The sequence below is a fragment of the Microchirus variegatus genome, assembly GCF_963457635.1.
Source record: "Microchirus variegatus genome assembly, chromosome: 6".
Taxonomy (NCBI): Eukaryota; Metazoa; Chordata; class Actinopteri; order Pleuronectiformes; family Soleidae; genus Microchirus; species Microchirus variegatus.
The window spans coordinates 13944652-13963444 of record NC_139807.1 but is presented as its reverse complement, the minus strand read 5'-3'; the positions used below and the strand labels follow the sequence as shown (position 1 = coordinate 13963444).

Sequence of the window (18793 nt, the reverse complement as noted above, 5' to 3'; positions counted from 1 at the left end):
GCTACTGTGTTACCGATCGTTACTGTGTATTACTTTCTACTACTAAGTGTTACTGTGTATTACTGTGTGTTACTGCGTAGTACTGTGTGTTACTGTTTTATTACTGTGTGTTACTGTGTATTATTCTCTGCTACTAAGTGTTACTGTGTATTACTTCCTGCTACCGTGTATTACTGTGTTACTATGTATTACTGTGTGTTACTGTGTATTACTCTCTGCTACTGTGTTACTGTGTGTCACTGTTTGTTACTGTGTATTACTTTCTGCTACTGTGTATTACTGTGTGGTACTATGTATAACTGTGTTACTGTGTATTACTGTGTTACTATGTATTACTGTGTGTTACTGTGTTACTATGTATTACTGTGTTACTATGTATTACTGTGTGTTACTGTGTATTACTGTGTGTTACTCTGCTCTTGTGTTACCATGTGTTACTGTGTATTACTTTCTGCTACTGTGTATTACTGTGTGTTACTCTAACGATAACAGTAAACCCAAACCCACCATTGATGCATGCGTGGCTCATGAAAGGACGAGACAGAAAAACTATTCATGGATTGTGGAAGAGCCTTAGTTTTCTCTGCTGCACTTGTTGACAAAAATGAATACATCCAAGATTAACATGTGTGGAATTCGCAGACGATAAACTTCGAAAAAACGAGCAAATCTTTTCATATTTTTGTCTCAACTGAATACATTACACCACCACAATGACACTGAAGGGGGCGCTAAAGGGAATATAAAGGGAATATAGTGGTGTTCTGTCATCAGCCGATCCCTTAGAATTGGACTGCGCCCGTGTTGTTGCATTTATGGTAAATGTACTGAAGCTACGTGGTGTATGGGGTTCCCAACATCCGGTTTTCAAAATACGACGTCAACACAAAGTTTAGGGATGAGGACATCGGGAAATAAAATATTATTGATTACATTTTGTAATATTATTATTATAAGAATTCCTGTACATTGTACTGTATAACTCTGATACACGCTTGAAACATTGATTCGACATTCATTCAGTTTATTACTGATACGAATCGTTTAGTGTGAAGCCTGTGTGACCCTGGAGCTGTGGGTTTGCGGTTACCGTAAACGACTGTTCAAGTGCGCACTCGAATTACCGGAACTGTGTCTTCACCACGTCAACCCTGTGAACTACTTCTTTAATGTTCATGGTGCCGTTCTGTTAACGCACAGACACACTACGCGAGTTATGGCGGCTCTCCGACAACTCAAGAAAGAAGACACTCTCGCCATGAGGACGAGCTTAATCGGGTATGTTGAGATCAATCTGCTGCTTTCATTGTGTCCTGTTGACAGATGCTGACTCGTGCAAATGTCTTCGGATCTCAGACAGTCCTGCAGACTCTTTTATTCGGGCGATCCAGTGAAAATAGTCAAAGCAAGAGGACAATATCTGTTCGATGAAAATGGGAGGCGCTTTTTGGACTGCATCAGTAACGTTCAACACGGTAAAAAAAAAAAAAGTATCCTTTAGTGCTTAGTCACTACTTCATTGCCTTTGCCCTTTGATCAAATATGCATGTTATTCAACTGTCTATGTCTACCACTGGCAAACATACAGCATGTTTTCTATGTAGTTGGCCATTGTCACCCCACTATTACAAAGGCTGCAGCAGCACAAATGGAACTCCTGAACGTGAATACGAGATTCCTGCACGACAACATAGTTGTGTATGCAGAGCGTCTGGCTGCCACTCTGCCAGAAAAGCTGCGTGTCTTCTACTTTGTTAACTCTGGGTAAGTTAGAGCTGCTACATATACTATTGTCAGAGGCGATTCTAGAGTCTGTAGGGGCCCTACGCAAAACATCCCAGGGGGCCCTTGCGACCAGTGTTCATCACCATTATGTTAAATAATCTGACACCAACGAAAAATGTATGAGTTCAAAATTATTATTTTTTTCAAATTAATGAAATAATAAGGAAAAAACTAAAAAAAAACTATATAAACTGATTAAAAAAATACATTACACTGTAAAGAACCCACAATATAAAACAATATGAATATATAAAACAATAAAATACTGTAAATAACTGAAAAAAACATATATAAACTAAGTAACTTGCAGAACGATAACTTCACACAGGTTAAAGTGAAGTGGGGTCCCTTTGGGCTCTAGAAATGTAATGAATAATAATAATAATAATAATAATAATACATACTCTCACAGTCCAGTCCTGGCACCAGTCAGGAGTAACTGATTTAAAACTGAATTATAGAACCATTGAAACCCACAGCGATTTATAACAAAAAAAAAACCATACAGTATATTAGTTAAAGCAGGGGTGTCAAACTCATTTCTACTGAGGGCCACATCAGCATAATGGTTACCCTCAAAGGGCCAGATAACTGTCATACAGAATAAATGTAACTAAATATAATGTAAAATAAAGGTAACTACTCCGTAACATATTGCTAAATAACTTTCTGTATTTATTACTTATTCAAGTTACAAATATGATGCATTATATAGATGTAACCTGGTCTGCGATGGTGTTTCTTGACAAACTAACAGTTTTAAAAGTCTGTATCTGGTCGGTGCAGACCTGCTCACACACACCATAAAGCTAGCTTTCACTGCCTCATCATTTTTGTGAACACATTCTGCTGCGATCACAGTCTCAATCTCAATTTCACTCGTCGCATGATGCGCATACAATGCTACACTGCGATCTAGTGGCGGGAAAGTTAATGGTCAACGCACGCCTTAAAGCAGCATAGACCTATTTAACAGATTTTTAAGACCGATTAATCCCTCGCGGGCCACATAAAATGACATGGCGGGCCACATGTGGCACCCGGGCCTTGAGTTTGACACATGTGAGTTAAAGTAATAGACACACAGAATCTTTAAGACATTAAAAAACAACAACAATATTATACAGTACAATGAAAGGAATTAAATTATATATTTAAAAAGACAGGAATACAAACAAGTAGGGATTAAAATGTGCCATAAGTTTCCTAAGGTATAAATACTGTACAGAATCTAAATTTTTAAGTATGTCTTATTAGTTTCCAGGGGTCTCAGAGTCAAATGACCTGGGGGCCACTGAGTGTTTAGTTTGGTCCCTAGAGGTGAAAAATACATCAAAATAATAATATTCATGATGATATTTCACATAATTTCACAATAAAAGTGTCTGTTTTGACATGGAACGAAAAAAAGGTCACAATATAAATGTATTTATGATGCAAATTGAATATAGTCGTTAAGAAATAACTCAAGTTGATATTAAGTGGTGGGCCACGTGTTTGAGACCACTGCCCTAAAGAGTCTCTTTAAATTGATGCCACAAAATCACACCACAATATTCGACGATCTGTTTCTGCCTGGTCCTATAGTCACACAAATCCATGTCCGATAAGTTTGTTGTTCCCAGTAGTTGTCAATAGATGTGTGATGTGCCCGTCATGGTACCGGGCTCACCACACTCCCTCCCACTGATTTCACATCTGCACGTCTGACAGATCAGAGGCCAATGATCTCGCCCTTCGCTTGGCACAGCAGTACACGCAGCAGGAGGACGTTGTAGTGCTGGACCAGTGAGTATAGTGCACCTACTACCTCTGCCAATACACTTGCTTATAAATTACAATAAACTCTCCTTCTACACTAGTGCGTACCACGGTCATCTAACATCCCTCATCGACATTAGTCCTTACAAGTTCCGGAAACTGAAAGGACAGAAAGAATGGGTTCATGTGGTGTGTAAATCAAATGGTCACCATCGCACAAACTGTTGACCAACAGTGTTAGTTTGAAAGAGTGTTTTTTTGTTTGTTTGTTTTTATTTTATTTGCCTAGGCGCCCTTACCAGACACCTACAGAGGCATATACAGAGAGAATCACCCCAACCCAGGCCAAGCATACGCTGATACAGTTAAAGACCTGATAGATGAGGTGCACAGGAAGGACCGTAAGGTAAACTTTAACACACCACACAAGAGTCCGTACAAAACAAGTCATGTTCATGAAATGTGCAATACTGTTTTATATTTATTATCTCTTTTACTTTTACTATTCATTCATCCAACGGTTGTTAAGGGTATTATAGTTTTGTGCTTGTTGGACACCGATCTTCGTCTTAGGATTACTCTATGGCATTTAACACGGGTTGAGTTGGACTTGCATTGTTTTTGTTTGTTTGTTTTGCTTCTTATGTGTTTTTACTATACTTTGTAACATTGTAAAATATTTTTATGGTTTTATGCTTTCTATTTGTACTGACTGGAGTAGCATTTTGTTATATTCTCCACAATGACTACCACCGTTCTCTATTCTAATCTATTCTATTCATGGCATCTACTACGCTGAGAATATTTTTTAAAAATGACTGATATACAGTACTGTGCCACCATTAGATTTGTTGTTTTAGCAATGATATAACGACAATAGAAGATAATTATTTCTATTTAACTTTACTGTAACACATCCAGAAAATGTGTGCAGTTTTTTTGTTTTGGTTTGTTTAAAAAAAAACATCCTCTACAGGTGTGAAGTATTTAGCGTGATCTACCCTTACACTTCACACTACACACACAATAACACAGCTCTGTTAATAATGGAGTGGAACCTTAATTTATATTACCGGTAAATCCTGTTTGTCCTACTAATTCATTTAAATAAATATTTGCTGTAAAAAACGTCTATTACGCAAGGTTTACTCAAGACATGCTTGAGCATTACACACACATGTTGCATGAGTTAAACTCATTGACAGCTCGCTAATATATAAGAGCAGCTTTAAGTCGCATCACTTCATTACGAATTCCAATGATCACAGAATTTGACAGACAGAGAAAACAACAGAGCTGCCTGAAACTTTTGCACAGTACTGTATATTTACACTACTAATATTGGCTACCATTTTCCCCCCAATAGATCTGTGCATTCTTTGCAGAGTCATTGCCAAGTGTCGGAGGTCAAATCATCTTCCCTCAAGGATATTCAGCTAAAGTTGCAGAGTGAGAAGTGATTTTACATGCAGGAGCTGATTTTGCTCAGCCACATGGGCAGTATAAAAGGTAACATGGTGCAACCTTCCTCGTACGCTCCGCAGATACGTGCGCTCAGCTGGTGGAGTGTTTGTGGCAGACGAGGTGCAGACAGGTTTTGGACGCGTGGGGACTCACTTCTGGGCTTTCCAGCTGCAGGGAGATGGTTTCTGCCCTGACATTGTGACACTGGGCAAACCCATGGGCAACGGGCATCCTTTGGCATGTGTGGCAACCACTGCGGAGATAGCTGGGGCTTTCACGGCCAATGGAGTGGAGTACTTCAACACAGTAACTACACAGTAACTTCTGTAAAATACCAGTAAATGCTTCTAAAAACGGGTATATTTATATTTTAAAAGCTGCATAGTTGTTTTTGTTTTTTTTTTTCAATCATTCCCGATTGAAGTTGTGCATTTTGAAGCACTTTGTTTCTTCTTCATTTCCACACCAATGGGTTTGACTTGACAAAATGAAATTTTCCAGCAATAAGCAACATAAATAAAAGGCACTGCACATCATGAAACAATAATAAACAGATTACTCTGATCTAAAATGAAAATACAAATTGATATTAAACAGTATCCACTGCCTCTGGTGAGCCGTTCTGCTACATATGTCTAAAGGTAAACAGTGATTTCTGTTTAATTTCATGCAGTTTGGAGGGAATCCGGTGTCATGTGCAATTGGCCTGGCAGTCCTCGATGTGATAGAGGAAGAGGACCTAAGAGGAAATGCCACAAGAGTGGGAGCACACCTGAAGGATTTGCTCACAGAACTGCAAACAAGACATCAAATAATTGGTGATGTCAGGTGAGGATGTTGCTATTCTTGTTTTTGTAAATAAAAATGGGTATAATTTAGAGGGTTTTATTTGACCTAATCCAGAGCCAGAGCTTGCTCAAAAGCCCCTGTGATTGTTGCCACTTCTTTATGTGCTGTGGAAATTAATGACAAGTACAAAGTGTTATATTGTCCAGATATAATGGAGCATTATTATTATAGTGGGTGCTGTGGGTGGTCATTGGCTGCCACCTCAATTTCCAGCAAACAATGTGGCCTTGCAAACTTTTGCGCACCTTTCCTTTTAGCCTGTATTTATTACTGTAACTGTAATGCTCTTAAACCATTAAGGGCTTTGTGTCATAAGAGGGCTACATTTTCTTTTGGTGAAATCTCATGAAAACACAGAGCACAGTGCATACGCCAAACTATGTTACACTCGCCACCAAAGTGAAACACAGAACATTCACTCCAAGAGGTCCTAAAATGCCAAGTAAAGTGTTTCTCTAAATAACATTTAAAGTGCAATGAATAATACTGAAATAGTAATAGTGAAGTTAAAAGTCATACATTATTGGCCACAAAGTAGATAACAGACTTTGGCTCCACTGTTGAATCAGTACAAGTGTTTAAAGGTGCCATATGTAAGAATGTGGCCAAAAACAGTTACTACATTCAAATTCAAAATACCGAGGTCTCTTAGGTTTTGTGTTTTGACGTAACTGGCCACCCGTGGTTGCTCAGCAGCTGAGAATCTACTGACTGCAGTGATTGGTAGACGGCGATAGGTGGCGCCACATGCCATAACAGGATTTCAAAACATAAACATGATTTGCAATCTGCTTTTTTTAATGCAAATATTTTGGCTGTACTGTTGTTGTTGGCGAGTTCAGTTTGTTTCATGAACATTATTCCTGAGTCTCTGTGACATATTAGGAGGATTTTATGGCCAGTTGCTTTAGATTTATTACAAAATGCACCTTTAAACTCATAACCTTGCTGCAGAATTATTCCATTCGAGATGTAGAATATACTTTACAGCCCAATAAGCCGCACAAATAGTACATAAATAATTATAATAAGAGTAACTGTACTTAGACGACTCAATTAAGACTTGAAGCTGGTCACAGTACCACAAAAACAACGACAGGTCAGTGGCTGCAACCACAAGACACCACAGTTATCTATGATATATGAGAGTGAATAGTGTTGGACTGACATAAACGACTGTTCATTTTGTGGCAAAATTTCAAGTTGGATAATATTATTGTATTGGCTGCACTATTTTTGTCTCATTCTTGGTTGCCTCACAGAGACAAATAAAGCATATCCGTGTGTGCAGTGCAGGAATGTCACCAAACACAAAAACACACCACCACTATAGGGATTTGTGAAGAGTCAATGTTACTACCACACACTTCACACAGCTTTATGTCAATATTTAAGAAGCTTGATCGTGAGCCCCTCTCAGGGCCACATCAGCATAATGTTTATCCTCAGGTGCCAAATGTAACTGTCATACAGAATAAATTAAAAAACTAAATGTAAAATAAAAGTAACTAAAAGTAGCTAAATAACTTTCTGTGTTTATTACTTATTCAATTTCACTCATCGCATGATGCATAAACAATGATTCACTGTGATCTAGTGGAGGTGCCGTCACTTAGTGGGTAACGCAGTCGCCATGCATTGTGGGAAATGTAGTTCACGGTCAACACACATCATAAAGCAGAATAGACCTATTTTAACACCATAAAAATATGTATATACTATATATATATATGAAAAAACATTTTTTAAGACCAATTAATCACCCGCGGGCCACAGAAAATGACGTGGCGCACCACATCTGGCGCCCAGGCCTGGAGTTTGACACGTGTACAAGTGCATTGCTATTTGCCTCTACACTGCATGTCACTGACTGACCCCCCCCCCCCCCCCCCCCCAACAAAGTAGCATGACATTTCACACTCACAGGGTAAATATCAGGTTATTGGTCATCAACTTTACCAAACGCCATCTCCTTTTCAAAAAATAGGGATGGCACAGTCATCATCGGATCCATGATGCAGCAGTTATTTTGTATTCATTGCTAGATCTATGCTTTAATACAGGGTTCCTCACTCCTGGTCCTGGGGAGCCACTGTCCTGCATGTTTCCCTGCTCAAACACACCTGTCAGTAAGCTCTGCTGAAGCCTGATAACGACTAATTTATTTGACTCAGGTGTGCTGGAGTAGGGAAACACATGTAAAACAGTGGCTCCCCAGGACCATGAGTGAGAAACCCTGCTTTAATACAATCCTCCTTCAACCTCACCACGCACGATTTTCAAAATAATTTTAACACCCTCTTGTGGTTTTGAAACGTATATGTTCTTTCAATCATTATCGGGACCCAGTGTAGACATACCATGTGTGTTTTACCGAATAACTATGCCAGATTGATAGTAACCAGTGTTTTTTGACAGAGGTGTGGGACTGTTTGTGGGGCTTGAGCTGGTCACAGACAGAGAGCAGAGGACTCCTGACACAGAAACAGCAGCACTGGTTGTTAAAAGGTGCGTGAATTACTGTTCTATAGAACTGGGAGAAAAAAATGTGCCGTGTCTCTCACATGACTGTCTCCACTATGCGATGTAGGTTGAAAGAGGACGATCGAATCTGTGTCAGTACAGACGGCCCATGGGAAAGCGTCGTCAAGTTTAAACCTCCTATGTGCTTCAATATGGACGACGCAGAACTGGTGGCGCAATGCATCGACCGCATCCTCACAGGTCACTTACACAACTCCACCTTCGCATTGACACCTGCTTACCAGAGAACTGTATGACTTTTTCTCCTGAACATACACTGGTGTAACAGGCATTTGAAGAAAAACAACATGCCCATGAGGTTATTGTCACATATGCAGAATGACTCACAGGATTCATTTGTTCTTTCAGACATCTCAGCCATTGATCTCAAACTTGGAAAGGAAGACTAAGGTTTGTCAAACCTGTAGAAAAACTTTTAATTGCATCAGACATTGTCAGATGGTCACATTCATAAAGTTCAGAGGTAGAGATATGAATGTTTTATACTTGGAATTCCAGTACAAGTTCAGTCATTTCACTTGGCAGAACATGTTGCTGCCTTGCACTTAATACTGACCATTGAAGGGACTAGAGTTTACTATAAGTATCTTCTCACAGTAAGTTTTAATGTTAGCGGGAATATAAAAATGGTGACACCAGATGGTCAATAAGTTAAGAACGGCTGCTTTATAATTTGGATCTGTACTATCTAAATGTTCTTCTCCCCCAGGTCTTCAGTTCCAGTTTATGGTACAAGTGTGATGGAATGAGGAGCTTCTGATAAACTCAGAAAATGTGCAGTAATGAAGTCCAGTGAAACTAACTGAGGCACATCATTACCACTGGGGAGATAAAATCCTATTGTGACGCAAAAACTCTTGTAAGAAATAATTAAAAATCAAGACTAATAAATGCTCAACACCTTAATTCTTCACTCTTTGATTATTGTTTGTTTCATTGCCTACAGCGATAGTTAAAATAAGTCCCAGCTTAAAATACTGATCAGCAACATGTTCTCAATACACAGATGGTTGAGATAAGCACTTACCAGACCACTATATTCAACTCCTGGACACATTCACAAAAATGCTCAAGTATAGCAGTTTCACATCTAATGAGGTGGGCAGTAACACTCGGTTACCCTGTGGGAGAGTGAAGCCCTCTGCCACAGGTTTCCAATGAGGTGTCCATAGATATTAATATTACTCAGGACAAAAACAAGCAAGCCATTTAAACAGTACAAAACATTTAACATTAACTTTACAAATAATAACAAAAAGATCCATGTGTAATATAAACCAAAAGTTTATTTCTACCAATTTGCCCAAGACACTAGAGGAATGAGTTTCCAGTGAGAGAGGGAGTGCCCTCTTACATTAACAGGCTTGCGTTCAGTTGAATAACACTAGTAAAGCCACTTAAAATTGCAGACATGATGGGGGAAGAATCTCCTTAAAAGCCAAAAGGAAAAAATAAAGAAATAAAAAAGAAAAGATGCTGGTTGTTTTACGTCTACTATGCCATCTGCAAACATTCACTCCATAATGCTTACAATGAACCCTTTGATTAGTTTAAATCCCTTTTTACCTCACCCCACTTATGAAGCCATGCACAACTCCATCTCTCAACACGGGAGAAAGTAACTAAAGATCTAGAAACACCAAAAGAAAAAAAAAAAAAAAAGAAACATTGTTTTATTTGTGAGCTTTACAAGCTCTTGCTCCTGCTCATCTGTAAATCCAGTAGACATGTAAAAATACAACCATACAATACATTAGATTCAAAAAGGTACCAAAAAGTACAGTAAAAATAACACTTCCATCTCTGGAAATGTAAATGGACACAAAACAATATAAAATAAAAAAAGTGGAAAAGTGACATTTGCTTCCCCAGTTCCTCACTTGATCTGTACAAATGGAGCATGAGTCCAAATTTCTGCCAACTCCAAAGGAAAAGCCAGAGCCCATGTTCGCTGTGGTCAGACCATGGATCTCTTTTTCTTATTTACTTTAGACCTTAAGAGAAAAACACGGTGCTTAACATTACTGAGAATAAACCAAATGTGGCATGCAGTTACACAAAGACAGACAGGTGCATGAATGAGTTTGACAGGTCAGTGAATGGACAGGCACACTTCAGGGGAGGGGAGGGGGGGACACGACCGCTTTTATGTAGCACCTTTGTGAAAGGTGGAACTGTCCTTATTTCTGTTATACCACCACCAACTCAACCCTTAGTGATCAAGTAGTGTTCGTAGAGATGCATTTTAAGATGGCTGACAGGTGAAATGAACCCATCTTTTGTGATCACAGACCCCACACCACGGCCTACTCTAACCCCACCACAATGTTTGAATGGATTTAGAGTAGATGGAGATCTTTAGGATCAAAAAAGGCACCAATGGTTACATCTATGTTCTCATACTACTACGGATGATGCAAAAATGCATACCTGCACTACGTGTGATCAGTATGGCTTGTAGCTACTCTGGTGGCCTCCACGTCTTGGAGTTTTCCCATAGCTTGTATTGCCCTGGTCTGGAGGACAAGAGAAAAAGGGACTGAGTTCTTCTGTACAACAAGGAGGACCAAGAAAATAAAGTTCTTTTTTGTTCCCCGGGGGCATTTTATCGCTTACTGTAATCGTAGCCACCCCCATAGCCGTAATAACCAGCAGGGTAATCATAGTTGCCATAGCCGCCATATCCATAGCCTTGTCCATAGCCATAGTTCTGGCTGTATCCCTGGTTCCAGTAGTTATTGTAGCCTTGATTCCAGTTCTGGCTCTGGCCTAGAAACAACAGGTGCAGCCTATGTCACAACTCTGCAGCACAGCACTAACACATTATATCCACTCAAATTTAAATACATGTTTGAAAACCAGTAAATGCACCCAAAAAAAAAAAAGATCCTTACCCCCACGGCTCCTGCCACGGCCCCCAAATGCACGCGCACCAAACTGCTGCTGCTGGTAGACCTCTTTGGGCTGGGCGATTTTAACTTCACACTGGTTCAGGAGCACATCACAGTAAAGAGTGAACTGGCGTGTATAAAATTAGATGCAAAATATACACATATGCAGAACGTGCGATATTCCATTACCTTGCTTCCACCGACATTATGGTATTTCTTCTCCCGAACTTTCTTGGCAGGATCCTCTTCTTTATATGTGATGAACACAAATCCCCTCCGCTTTTCCGTCTTTGGATCTTGAGGGAGCTCAATGGTCTCAATCTTAGAAAAAAAGATTTAGATATTTATCATAACCATAAAGTGGCTTGTACTGCTCAGCCTGTGTCCACTTGTGAGCTGATCTCACCTCCCTCCATATTTTATGCAAATACATAGTGTGTATGACATTTCTTTTCACTGCCAAATGCCCGTAAGAACCAGTCTGACTGTACATGTGGGCTAAAAGAAACTATGCAACAAACAGTGAATGTCTCACCTCTCCAAAAGTCCCAAAGTACTCCTCAATGACTTCCTTTGAGGTTTCGGGGTTGAGGCCTCCCACAAAGATTTTCTTGACTGGCTCCTTCTTCATGGCCATGGCTTTCTTTGGGTCAATCTGTCGTCCATCTAACTTGTGCTCCTTCTGTTCAAGAACCTAAAAAAAGAAAAAACAATCATGTTTATCTACCCACCATATAAACACACCAGTGTGTTATGTACAATGAAATTGCTCGATCGCTTACCTTGTCTACACTGCCTGGCTCTTTAAAAAGAATAAAGCCAAAACCTCTTGACCGGCCTGTCGTCTGGTCCATCTTGATGGTGCAGTCCGTCACCTCGCCAAATTTGGAGAAGTAATCTTTAAGATCCTTCTTGCTTGTGTCCCAGCTTAGACCACCAACAAACATTTTCCTGAACAAGCAAAGAGAGAAAAGGATACATTCAGTATTGACTTCGTTTTCATGCAATTAAATGTTTACAGATTCAGTTCTAGAAATTGCATGCAATTGCATATCCAGCCTCTGCAATTGAGCTACCATTAGGGTTTAATTTATCAGGACACAATTTTTAAAAGAAGGGTCATGACGAAGGCAGAAATGGCAACAAAAGTTAAGAGATCAATGGGGGTTTTCCCCCCCAATGGCCATTGCTCGGCTTTAGAAATCAAAGCAGTCAGTGGCTCATTTGTCTCATAACTTTGGCAGTTTCTCCCCATCATCCAATGAAGGAAGTTAGTTTAAATTTAAGAAGTTAATGTAGTAAACATTTGCCTCTTGCACTTTGCAAATCTGACCCCATTGTACATAATTGCCTTTTTTTTGTAGTGTGTCAGCTTTTCACACCCACGCCACAAATATATCTTCTAAGTTTACTTTTATGCAATACTTGAAGCATTTCTGTTTTTAGTATGTTTCCATTCAGGCATTTTACGTGTAAATCGATCATAGAAACTGCAGGCAGCACCGCTACTCCAACTTCATTCATGGCTGTGGGGGCAGGGTGGCTTGTTGAGTAGGGGGGTTGTAAATGTACTCACTGTTCCAGAACATCTGTTGACCCCATGACGTAGAAAGGCAGACTACCTTTCCTAATGCCCTCTGGCTATACTACAATATTTTAATATAGAAGCAATCTCGACGCGCGTGTGCACAGTCGCTCTTCAGCACATATATATGTTAGATTTGATCCCTGCTTCCAGCGCCCATCCCCCCTCCACTCTGCACATGGCGCCAACAAAGGCCGGCTGAACAAAGAAACATGGCAAACCACGAGTGCGCATTACAATCAAACACCTACAGACTACGGACTCACCCGGCATCCTCCTCGCCTTTGCTGGCGTCGATCTGGCCGCCCTCCGTGCCGCCGTTCTGTGAATTTCCGTCCGCGTCGACCTCCGCGCTCTCCTCCCCGCAGTCAGCGTCAGCGCCGCCGTCGTCTTCGTTCTCGTTCCCATTCCCCTCTCCTTCTCCCTCTCCCTCTCCCTCCTCACCGAGGCCGGCTCCGTTTAAATCATCGGTGACTTCGTGGCCGTTTTCTGAAGTCTCCATTAACTGCTGTTCTGTCTCGGACATTTTGCTGTTAAACCTGAATCCAAAGAAGTAGAGAGAAAAAAATCATGAATACGACGATGCCACTGTGGTTTTATAATCCGCGGCGCTGCTCACGCTTCGCCATTTGTCTGCTGCCAATACATGCATTTCCCACCATTTTGACCGGCACAACCGCGCTCCATACAAACACAGCGAGCCTTGTGCGCGATAGAGAGCCAGCAAAATTGCGTGAGAAGAACGTTTACTAACACGTTAAGCAACCACTGGTTATCTTAAGTGAAATGTCTGCCTAAAACAGATTAGAAAAAAAACTGCACCAGCCTGTTTGACGCTGATAAACCAAGCCTTGCTCGAACAACTCAAATTCGCAGTTACGTAATGCAGAGGCCGTGCTCGGGACGCCCAGGGCCCCGCGCTCTGCACACTTTACACACTCTTAATAAACTTCTCCCAGAAGGGGAAAAAAACACAAAGAGCAAAAACACTGCACCAGTCCGAGTACTTACGTGACAGTACAATGATAAACACCGAGGATAAAGTACTACGTAAATCTGCTTACTGGTCACACAACCGGAGAGCTCTCTCTTCAAGATGGATTCTCCCACACGACGACAACTCGTGGTTGGTTTTCTAGAACCGGCAGAAAAAAAGCACGTGTCCGCTGAGACGACGTGTGATTGGACGATGGCCGGTGTCGTTCACGCAAGTGACCAATCACGTGTGCGCTCTCTTCTCCTCGCAGAAGACGTCCACGCCTCTAAGACAGGAAGGAACTGAGAGTAGCATACAGCCATTTCGACTGCTAATGGAGATGTTTTATCAAGCTTGTGCAGTCTGTAGCTAAAATGTCGTGTCGAGTACTGACTCAGAGCCCCGCACTGTTGCTTTTCTTTGACTTTGTTTGACTCTGAATTTGAAAAAAGGACAACAGTACAGGGCATGTATGGGTATGGGTAGCAATAATGGACAGCTATGAGTAGACCTTTTTCAGATTTACTTAATGTAAACATAAACTCGACCTACGTACTCTCACCAGCTGCTTCTTTAGGCAGTAAATCTACCAAATTACATGTCTGATAAGTCTTATGCCACCGTAGCACATCTTTTTTCTGAGTTATTGTTGCCTTTCTATTATCTAAAGCTGTACCCACTTGTCCTGTGTGGACTGCATGGACCACAGCTTATCCAACAACCATCACGGCCCCCTGTGTTATATACAAACAACATACAGTAAACACAGATAGTGCAGACCTTCTCACAGAGCCAGTGCACTCCCATATCTTGCAAGGATAAAAGTTGCTTTAAAAAGAAATATCTACATTCTGGATCAACAGCAAAGTAAAACAGCCTTAAATATCCCGCCAAATCCACGTAAAAGATGATTTACTTGCATAAACAGCCAGGAAAACTGATATTAAGGGCCTTCATAAAACGCAGTAGCATTTATCAGATGATCACATGTACCTGTAAATTCAACAATAATATATTTTGTGTCTGTAAACTATTTCCAGGAGCGCAATGAAACAAAAAGGTGTTAGTGAGTGTAAAGTCCAGTATATTAATGCTCTCACCTCAGCTCAGGACATTACAGTTGATCAAATTCTTGCATTGCAATCACGTTCAGCGAATCTAATCTTTAATCCCTGACTGATTTGTTTGGCCATTCAAGATTATATGTTTGACCTCATGGAGTGCAATACAAATCAATTTGAGATATTTTTGGCTTTATTAAATGATTACAATCAATCACTGTGCTCTTGTTTATACATGTTCAATTAGTTTAATTTGATATATACGAAGTCACACTCTTTCAGTCTATTTTTAAATACTCTATTTTATATATACGTAATATATTATGTGATGTATTCTTGTTGCCTTTCTGCTTCTCCCCCATTGTCTCCATCACATATTTGTGGATTGTTTGGGATGTTTTTCATCAGCCAGTCAGCAAGCCAAATCTATTATACACAAAAGTGCAAGATATTAAATAAATAAAATGTTTCAGAAAAAAATATATCATTAAAAATATTGAGCTCTGAATACTTACACAGGGGTTGAGTGGCTTGTGCTTGCAGAGCTCAGTGAGTCCTCGCAGCAGAGTTGGGTTTACATCTCTGTTCAGATATTCTTCTGTCGCTTCTCTTGAAGGAATGGACTCCATTAGAGCTGCAGAGAGAAATGATGTTATGTGCAATTCATATGTGTGATATCACACTTATTTAACGCTATGTGTGATGTGTTTCTCTTACAGTTTGGGAACATGAATTTGATCTCCCTCTCAGCTGCATGAAATGACTCACTGCCATGGAGCGCATTTTTCAGGTCAGAAGTGCCATATTTTGCTCTAAGGCTGGGGAAGGGGAAGAAAAACAAAACACATGCTCATGAATAATCCTTCTTGTGTTTTCATGAGCACGAACATGTATCCTTTTGACTTATCATAAGTTGTATTATCTGACAGAGTGACTATTACAAGTCCTAATAGTCAAAAAATACAACCTTCACAAGCAAATATGAGATTCACTATAAACTGACAATATTTAGATAATAATAAAGAGAATGAAAGTGGAACAACAACAACATTTTGGGGGGTTTCCCCAGGTAGTGTCCTCCCACAGTCCATTAATCCGTTAATTGGACATTCTAAATGTGAATGGTTGTCTTTATATGTTGGCCCTGCGATGGACTGGTGACCTGTCCAGGGTATTGCCCGCCTTTCACCCTATTTCAACTGGGCACTGTGACCCTAAACATGAGACTTCCCTCTCGCATGCTGTCTGTCCAAAGCATTGGTGCCATGATATCACAGCAAAACACAAGTATTGTGACACTACAATGTGGACAGGCTCAGATTATTATGTCTATGAGGCATGCACACAGCTTTTGGTTGGGAAATAATGTTTTATAATAATCCACTTTTTAGTGATGGTCTGTTTCAGCTGTAGCAATCACACATTTACTGCATTTGTCAGTCAACATAGCTGTAATTCTATAATAAAAAAGAAAAGATACAAGAACAATCTGAATCAACTTATTATAGTTGAACAAACTGACCATTCTGGATGAGTTTGTTGAGCCTTGACGATGTTGACCGGCCCTATAAGGGACTTCCAGCGTGCAATAGCATTGTTGCAGGCCAGAGTCATGGCAATGATGGGTCCAGAGCTCATGAAGGCTGTCAAGTTGGGAAAGGAGAACTTTCCATACTGGTCTGCGTAGAAGTCACTGCATTGCTCTGGACGTAGCTGCAGCCTCCGCTTCTGTCGGGTGGAACATTGAACAGTTCATTGAGGTGTGCGGGTAAAGGGGAATCACATTTAGTGGGTCATTTTAATACACAGTACAAGATGATCAGTGTCTGGAGAAGGTTCTCCACACTAGATCTGATGTAGGTGACAAACATCAGGAAATAAACCAAATGATTAGATATGGCCTGTTAGATTTGACTAAAGACGATAATAACACAGCCAGGTTTTTGATTAAAAACTATTTTTCAGTTGAGTTTTACGGAAGTGCATTGCTGCCACATCAGCAAAAATAAAAACAGATCAGTTTCACTTTATAATGTGGTAAGTTTATTGTTAAAACAATATGTAATATTGCTGGTGTGGCAGCGATACACCTATAGATTTGACTAATTTTGATCTAAGTAATGCATTAGCCTTTATTATGTAACTATTTGCTGATTTGTTTATTCATTTATTTGTGTCAGTATCCGTATATGTATTTAGTAGCTAACTGGATCACATGAGGGCACGTGTTATTTATTATCTAAAATTCTGGACACATTGTCAAATGCGGAAAATGCATAATTCCAACAACACGATCATGAGGCAAACTCAGAGACATCTTAAAGTAGGCACATTAAATCCATGTTGGAGAATGCTAAGCTATAAAATGTATCATGACATGAATGACAACATGTTTCCTTATCAATAGTTTAGCATGACCACTATGGGTGGCATTGTCAGCGCCCTCTGGTGGACAAACTGTATAAAGGTTAAAACAAAAAACGCTTCTTACACACACAAATGTCAAAAGTCACTCATGAACAGTTGGATCAATCTCTTCTTGAAACACGAACTGAAGCACACAAATGTCCATTAAAGGAGACAAATATCAAACGCACCTGCAGAACAGTGAACCCGGATTTCAGGATAATGTCTTCAATCTCGTCACTTTGGTGGATGGCGTCTGGTTTAATGATGGCCAGTGTTCTCTCCACGTAAATGCGAGGATACGAATGTCGCTCCATCGTTTCCTTCAGGTAAGCTACTTAAAAAAATATATATTAAGGTAAAGTTAATTAAAAGTGTTGTAAACTACCCTGGCGCGGTTTTGGTGTCTACATTTAAGTTGCTAGGCTACGAGCATTCGTCTACGGGAAGCCAAACAGGACAATCTTTCAATGAACAATTCAATCACATACAATTATAGATCGATACAAATTTTCAGATATTTACTAGCCCGATTGCGTAATATATCATTGTTTTTAGTGTGATTAATAGTCAGTTACATGTATATTATTGTTATATTTTGTTTTTGTGTGAAAATACAGCTATACTATAGTTCATAACCTGGCAGAATTTCAGAGATGTGTACCGCTCTCTAAGGAAAACACTAGTTATTGCACAAACACATTTCTTACTTTTAATGGGATCACAGAAAAGCCAAATCATAAAAACAATATTAGGCAATTAAAAAAAGAGCTCTCAGTACTTTGTATTGGCCCATTAAGCATCAATAATAGCTTCCACTTTGTTGTAATAGCTGTGAGTGAGGACCTTTATTGTCTTCCTGTCTTTCTTGGCAAAACGCCTCCAAGTCTCATAAATTATTATAAGGTTGTTTTGCACAAACTGCACATTTGAGATCTTCACAAAGTGGCTCAGCTGCATTGAGGTCAGGAGACTGTGATGGCGACAACTACAGCTGTAAACACTGAAGATTTGCCTTGTAATGTGCTCTCTATCTTCTGATGACAATCTGAAGACATTGTTTACATCTCTCTAAACATTGTGTTAACAATTGTGACCCTTAAGTTCAGTTTTGGTCTCATCACTGCAAATGACTGTTCCAGTTCTCAGTGCCCGTCGGTGTGTTTTTGATACAGTGATTTTTTTATACTGTTTTTCGCAGAAGCTGCTTTATTTAGCAGTTTATCTTAAATAATTAAATAATAGAGCAGTTTATCTTAAATAATTATTTTCTAACCTGTGTTTTATCATTGTACACCATACTTCTCTACTTCAGCAGTATGAAAACTTCAGATTAGCATATTCCAATCATTAGATCACTGGTAGCAAACTCAAATGACCTGGGGTGAAGGGCATCTAGTCTGATCAAAATGGGGCCAGTGTAGAGACAACAGTGGGGAAAAACACAACTGTTAGCAGCAGTAGCAGGTGA

At 39.9% G+C, this 18793-nt stretch overlaps 3 protein-coding genes across 3 annotated transcripts; 1 reads left to right on the top strand and 2 right to left on the bottom strand.

The window, feature by feature from the left end:
* Positions 1-1130: 1130 nt before the first annotated feature.
* Positions 1131-9299, top strand: phykpl (5-phosphohydroxy-L-lysine phospho-lyase). The gene is made up of 13 exons (XM_083891752.1): positions 1131-1278; positions 1357-1475; positions 1605-1764; positions 3499-3573; positions 3648-3735; positions 3836-3952; positions 4913-4995; positions 5091-5316; positions 5684-5838; positions 8278-8367; positions 8450-8583; positions 8752-8793; positions 9113-9299. The coding sequence occupies exons 1-12, from the start codon at positions 1217-1219 to the stop codon at positions 8790-8792; spliced, it is 1350 nt and encodes a 449-aa protein (XP_083747878.1). The 5' UTR covers positions 1131-1216; the 3' UTR covers position 8793; positions 9113-9299.
* Positions 9300-9708: 409 nt separating this feature from the next.
* Positions 9709-13973, bottom strand: hnrnpaba (heterogeneous nuclear ribonucleoprotein A/Ba). The gene is made up of 9 exons (XM_083891747.1): positions 13891-13973; positions 13146-13418; positions 12077-12245; positions 11830-11988; positions 11484-11615; positions 11298-11388; positions 11020-11172; positions 10834-10919; positions 9709-10397 (listed from the first exon to the last, which is right to left on the bottom strand). The coding sequence occupies exons 2-8, from the start codon at positions 13403-13405 to the stop codon at positions 10849-10851; spliced, it is 1035 nt and encodes a 344-aa protein (XP_083747873.1). The 5' UTR covers positions 13406-13418; positions 13891-13973; the 3' UTR covers positions 9709-10397; positions 10834-10848.
* Positions 13974-15237: 1264 nt separating this feature from the next.
* Positions 15238-17639, bottom strand: nme5 (NME/NM23 family member 5; the record flags this gene model as incomplete). Its single annotated transcript, XM_083890783.1, has 5 exons — positions 15238-15342; positions 15432-15550; positions 15634-15734; positions 16439-16644; positions 17514-17639. 5 exons carry the CDS (start codon positions 17637-17639, stop codon positions 15238-15240), a joined length of 657 nt encoding a protein of 218 aa, XP_083746909.1.
* Between the last annotated feature and the right edge of the window lie 1154 nt (positions 17640-18793).

What these genes read in the sequence shown, in the direction of transcription:
- phykpl (XM_083891752.1), top strand. Translation starts at nt 1,217, where the DNA reads ATGGCGGCTCTCCGACAACTCAAGAAAGAAGACACTCTCGCCATGAGG. An exon ending in TTCTACTTTGTTAACTCTGG is followed by an intron (nt 1,765 to 3,498) that starts GTAAGTTAGAGC and finishes CACGTCTGACAG; the next exon opens with ATCAGAGGCCAATGATCTCG. An exon ending in GACGTTGTAGTGCTGGACCA is followed by an intron (nt 3,574 to 3,647) that starts GTGAGTATAGTG and finishes CTTCTACACTAG; the next exon opens with TGCGTACCACGGTCATCTAA.
- hnrnpaba (XM_083891747.1), bottom strand. Translation starts at nt 13,405, where the DNA reads ATGTCCGAGACAGAACAGCAGTTAATGGAGACTTCAGAAAACGGCCAC. An exon ending in CCGTGGCAGGAGCCGTGGGG is followed by an intron (nt 11,173 to 11,297) that starts GTAAGGATCTTT and finishes TGTTGTTTCTAG; the next exon opens with GCCAGAGCCAGAACTGGAAT. An exon ending in TGGGGGTGGCTACGATTACA is followed by an intron (nt 10,920 to 11,019) that starts GTAAGCGATAAA and finishes CTTGTCCTCCAG; the next exon opens with ACCAGGGCAATACAAGCTAT.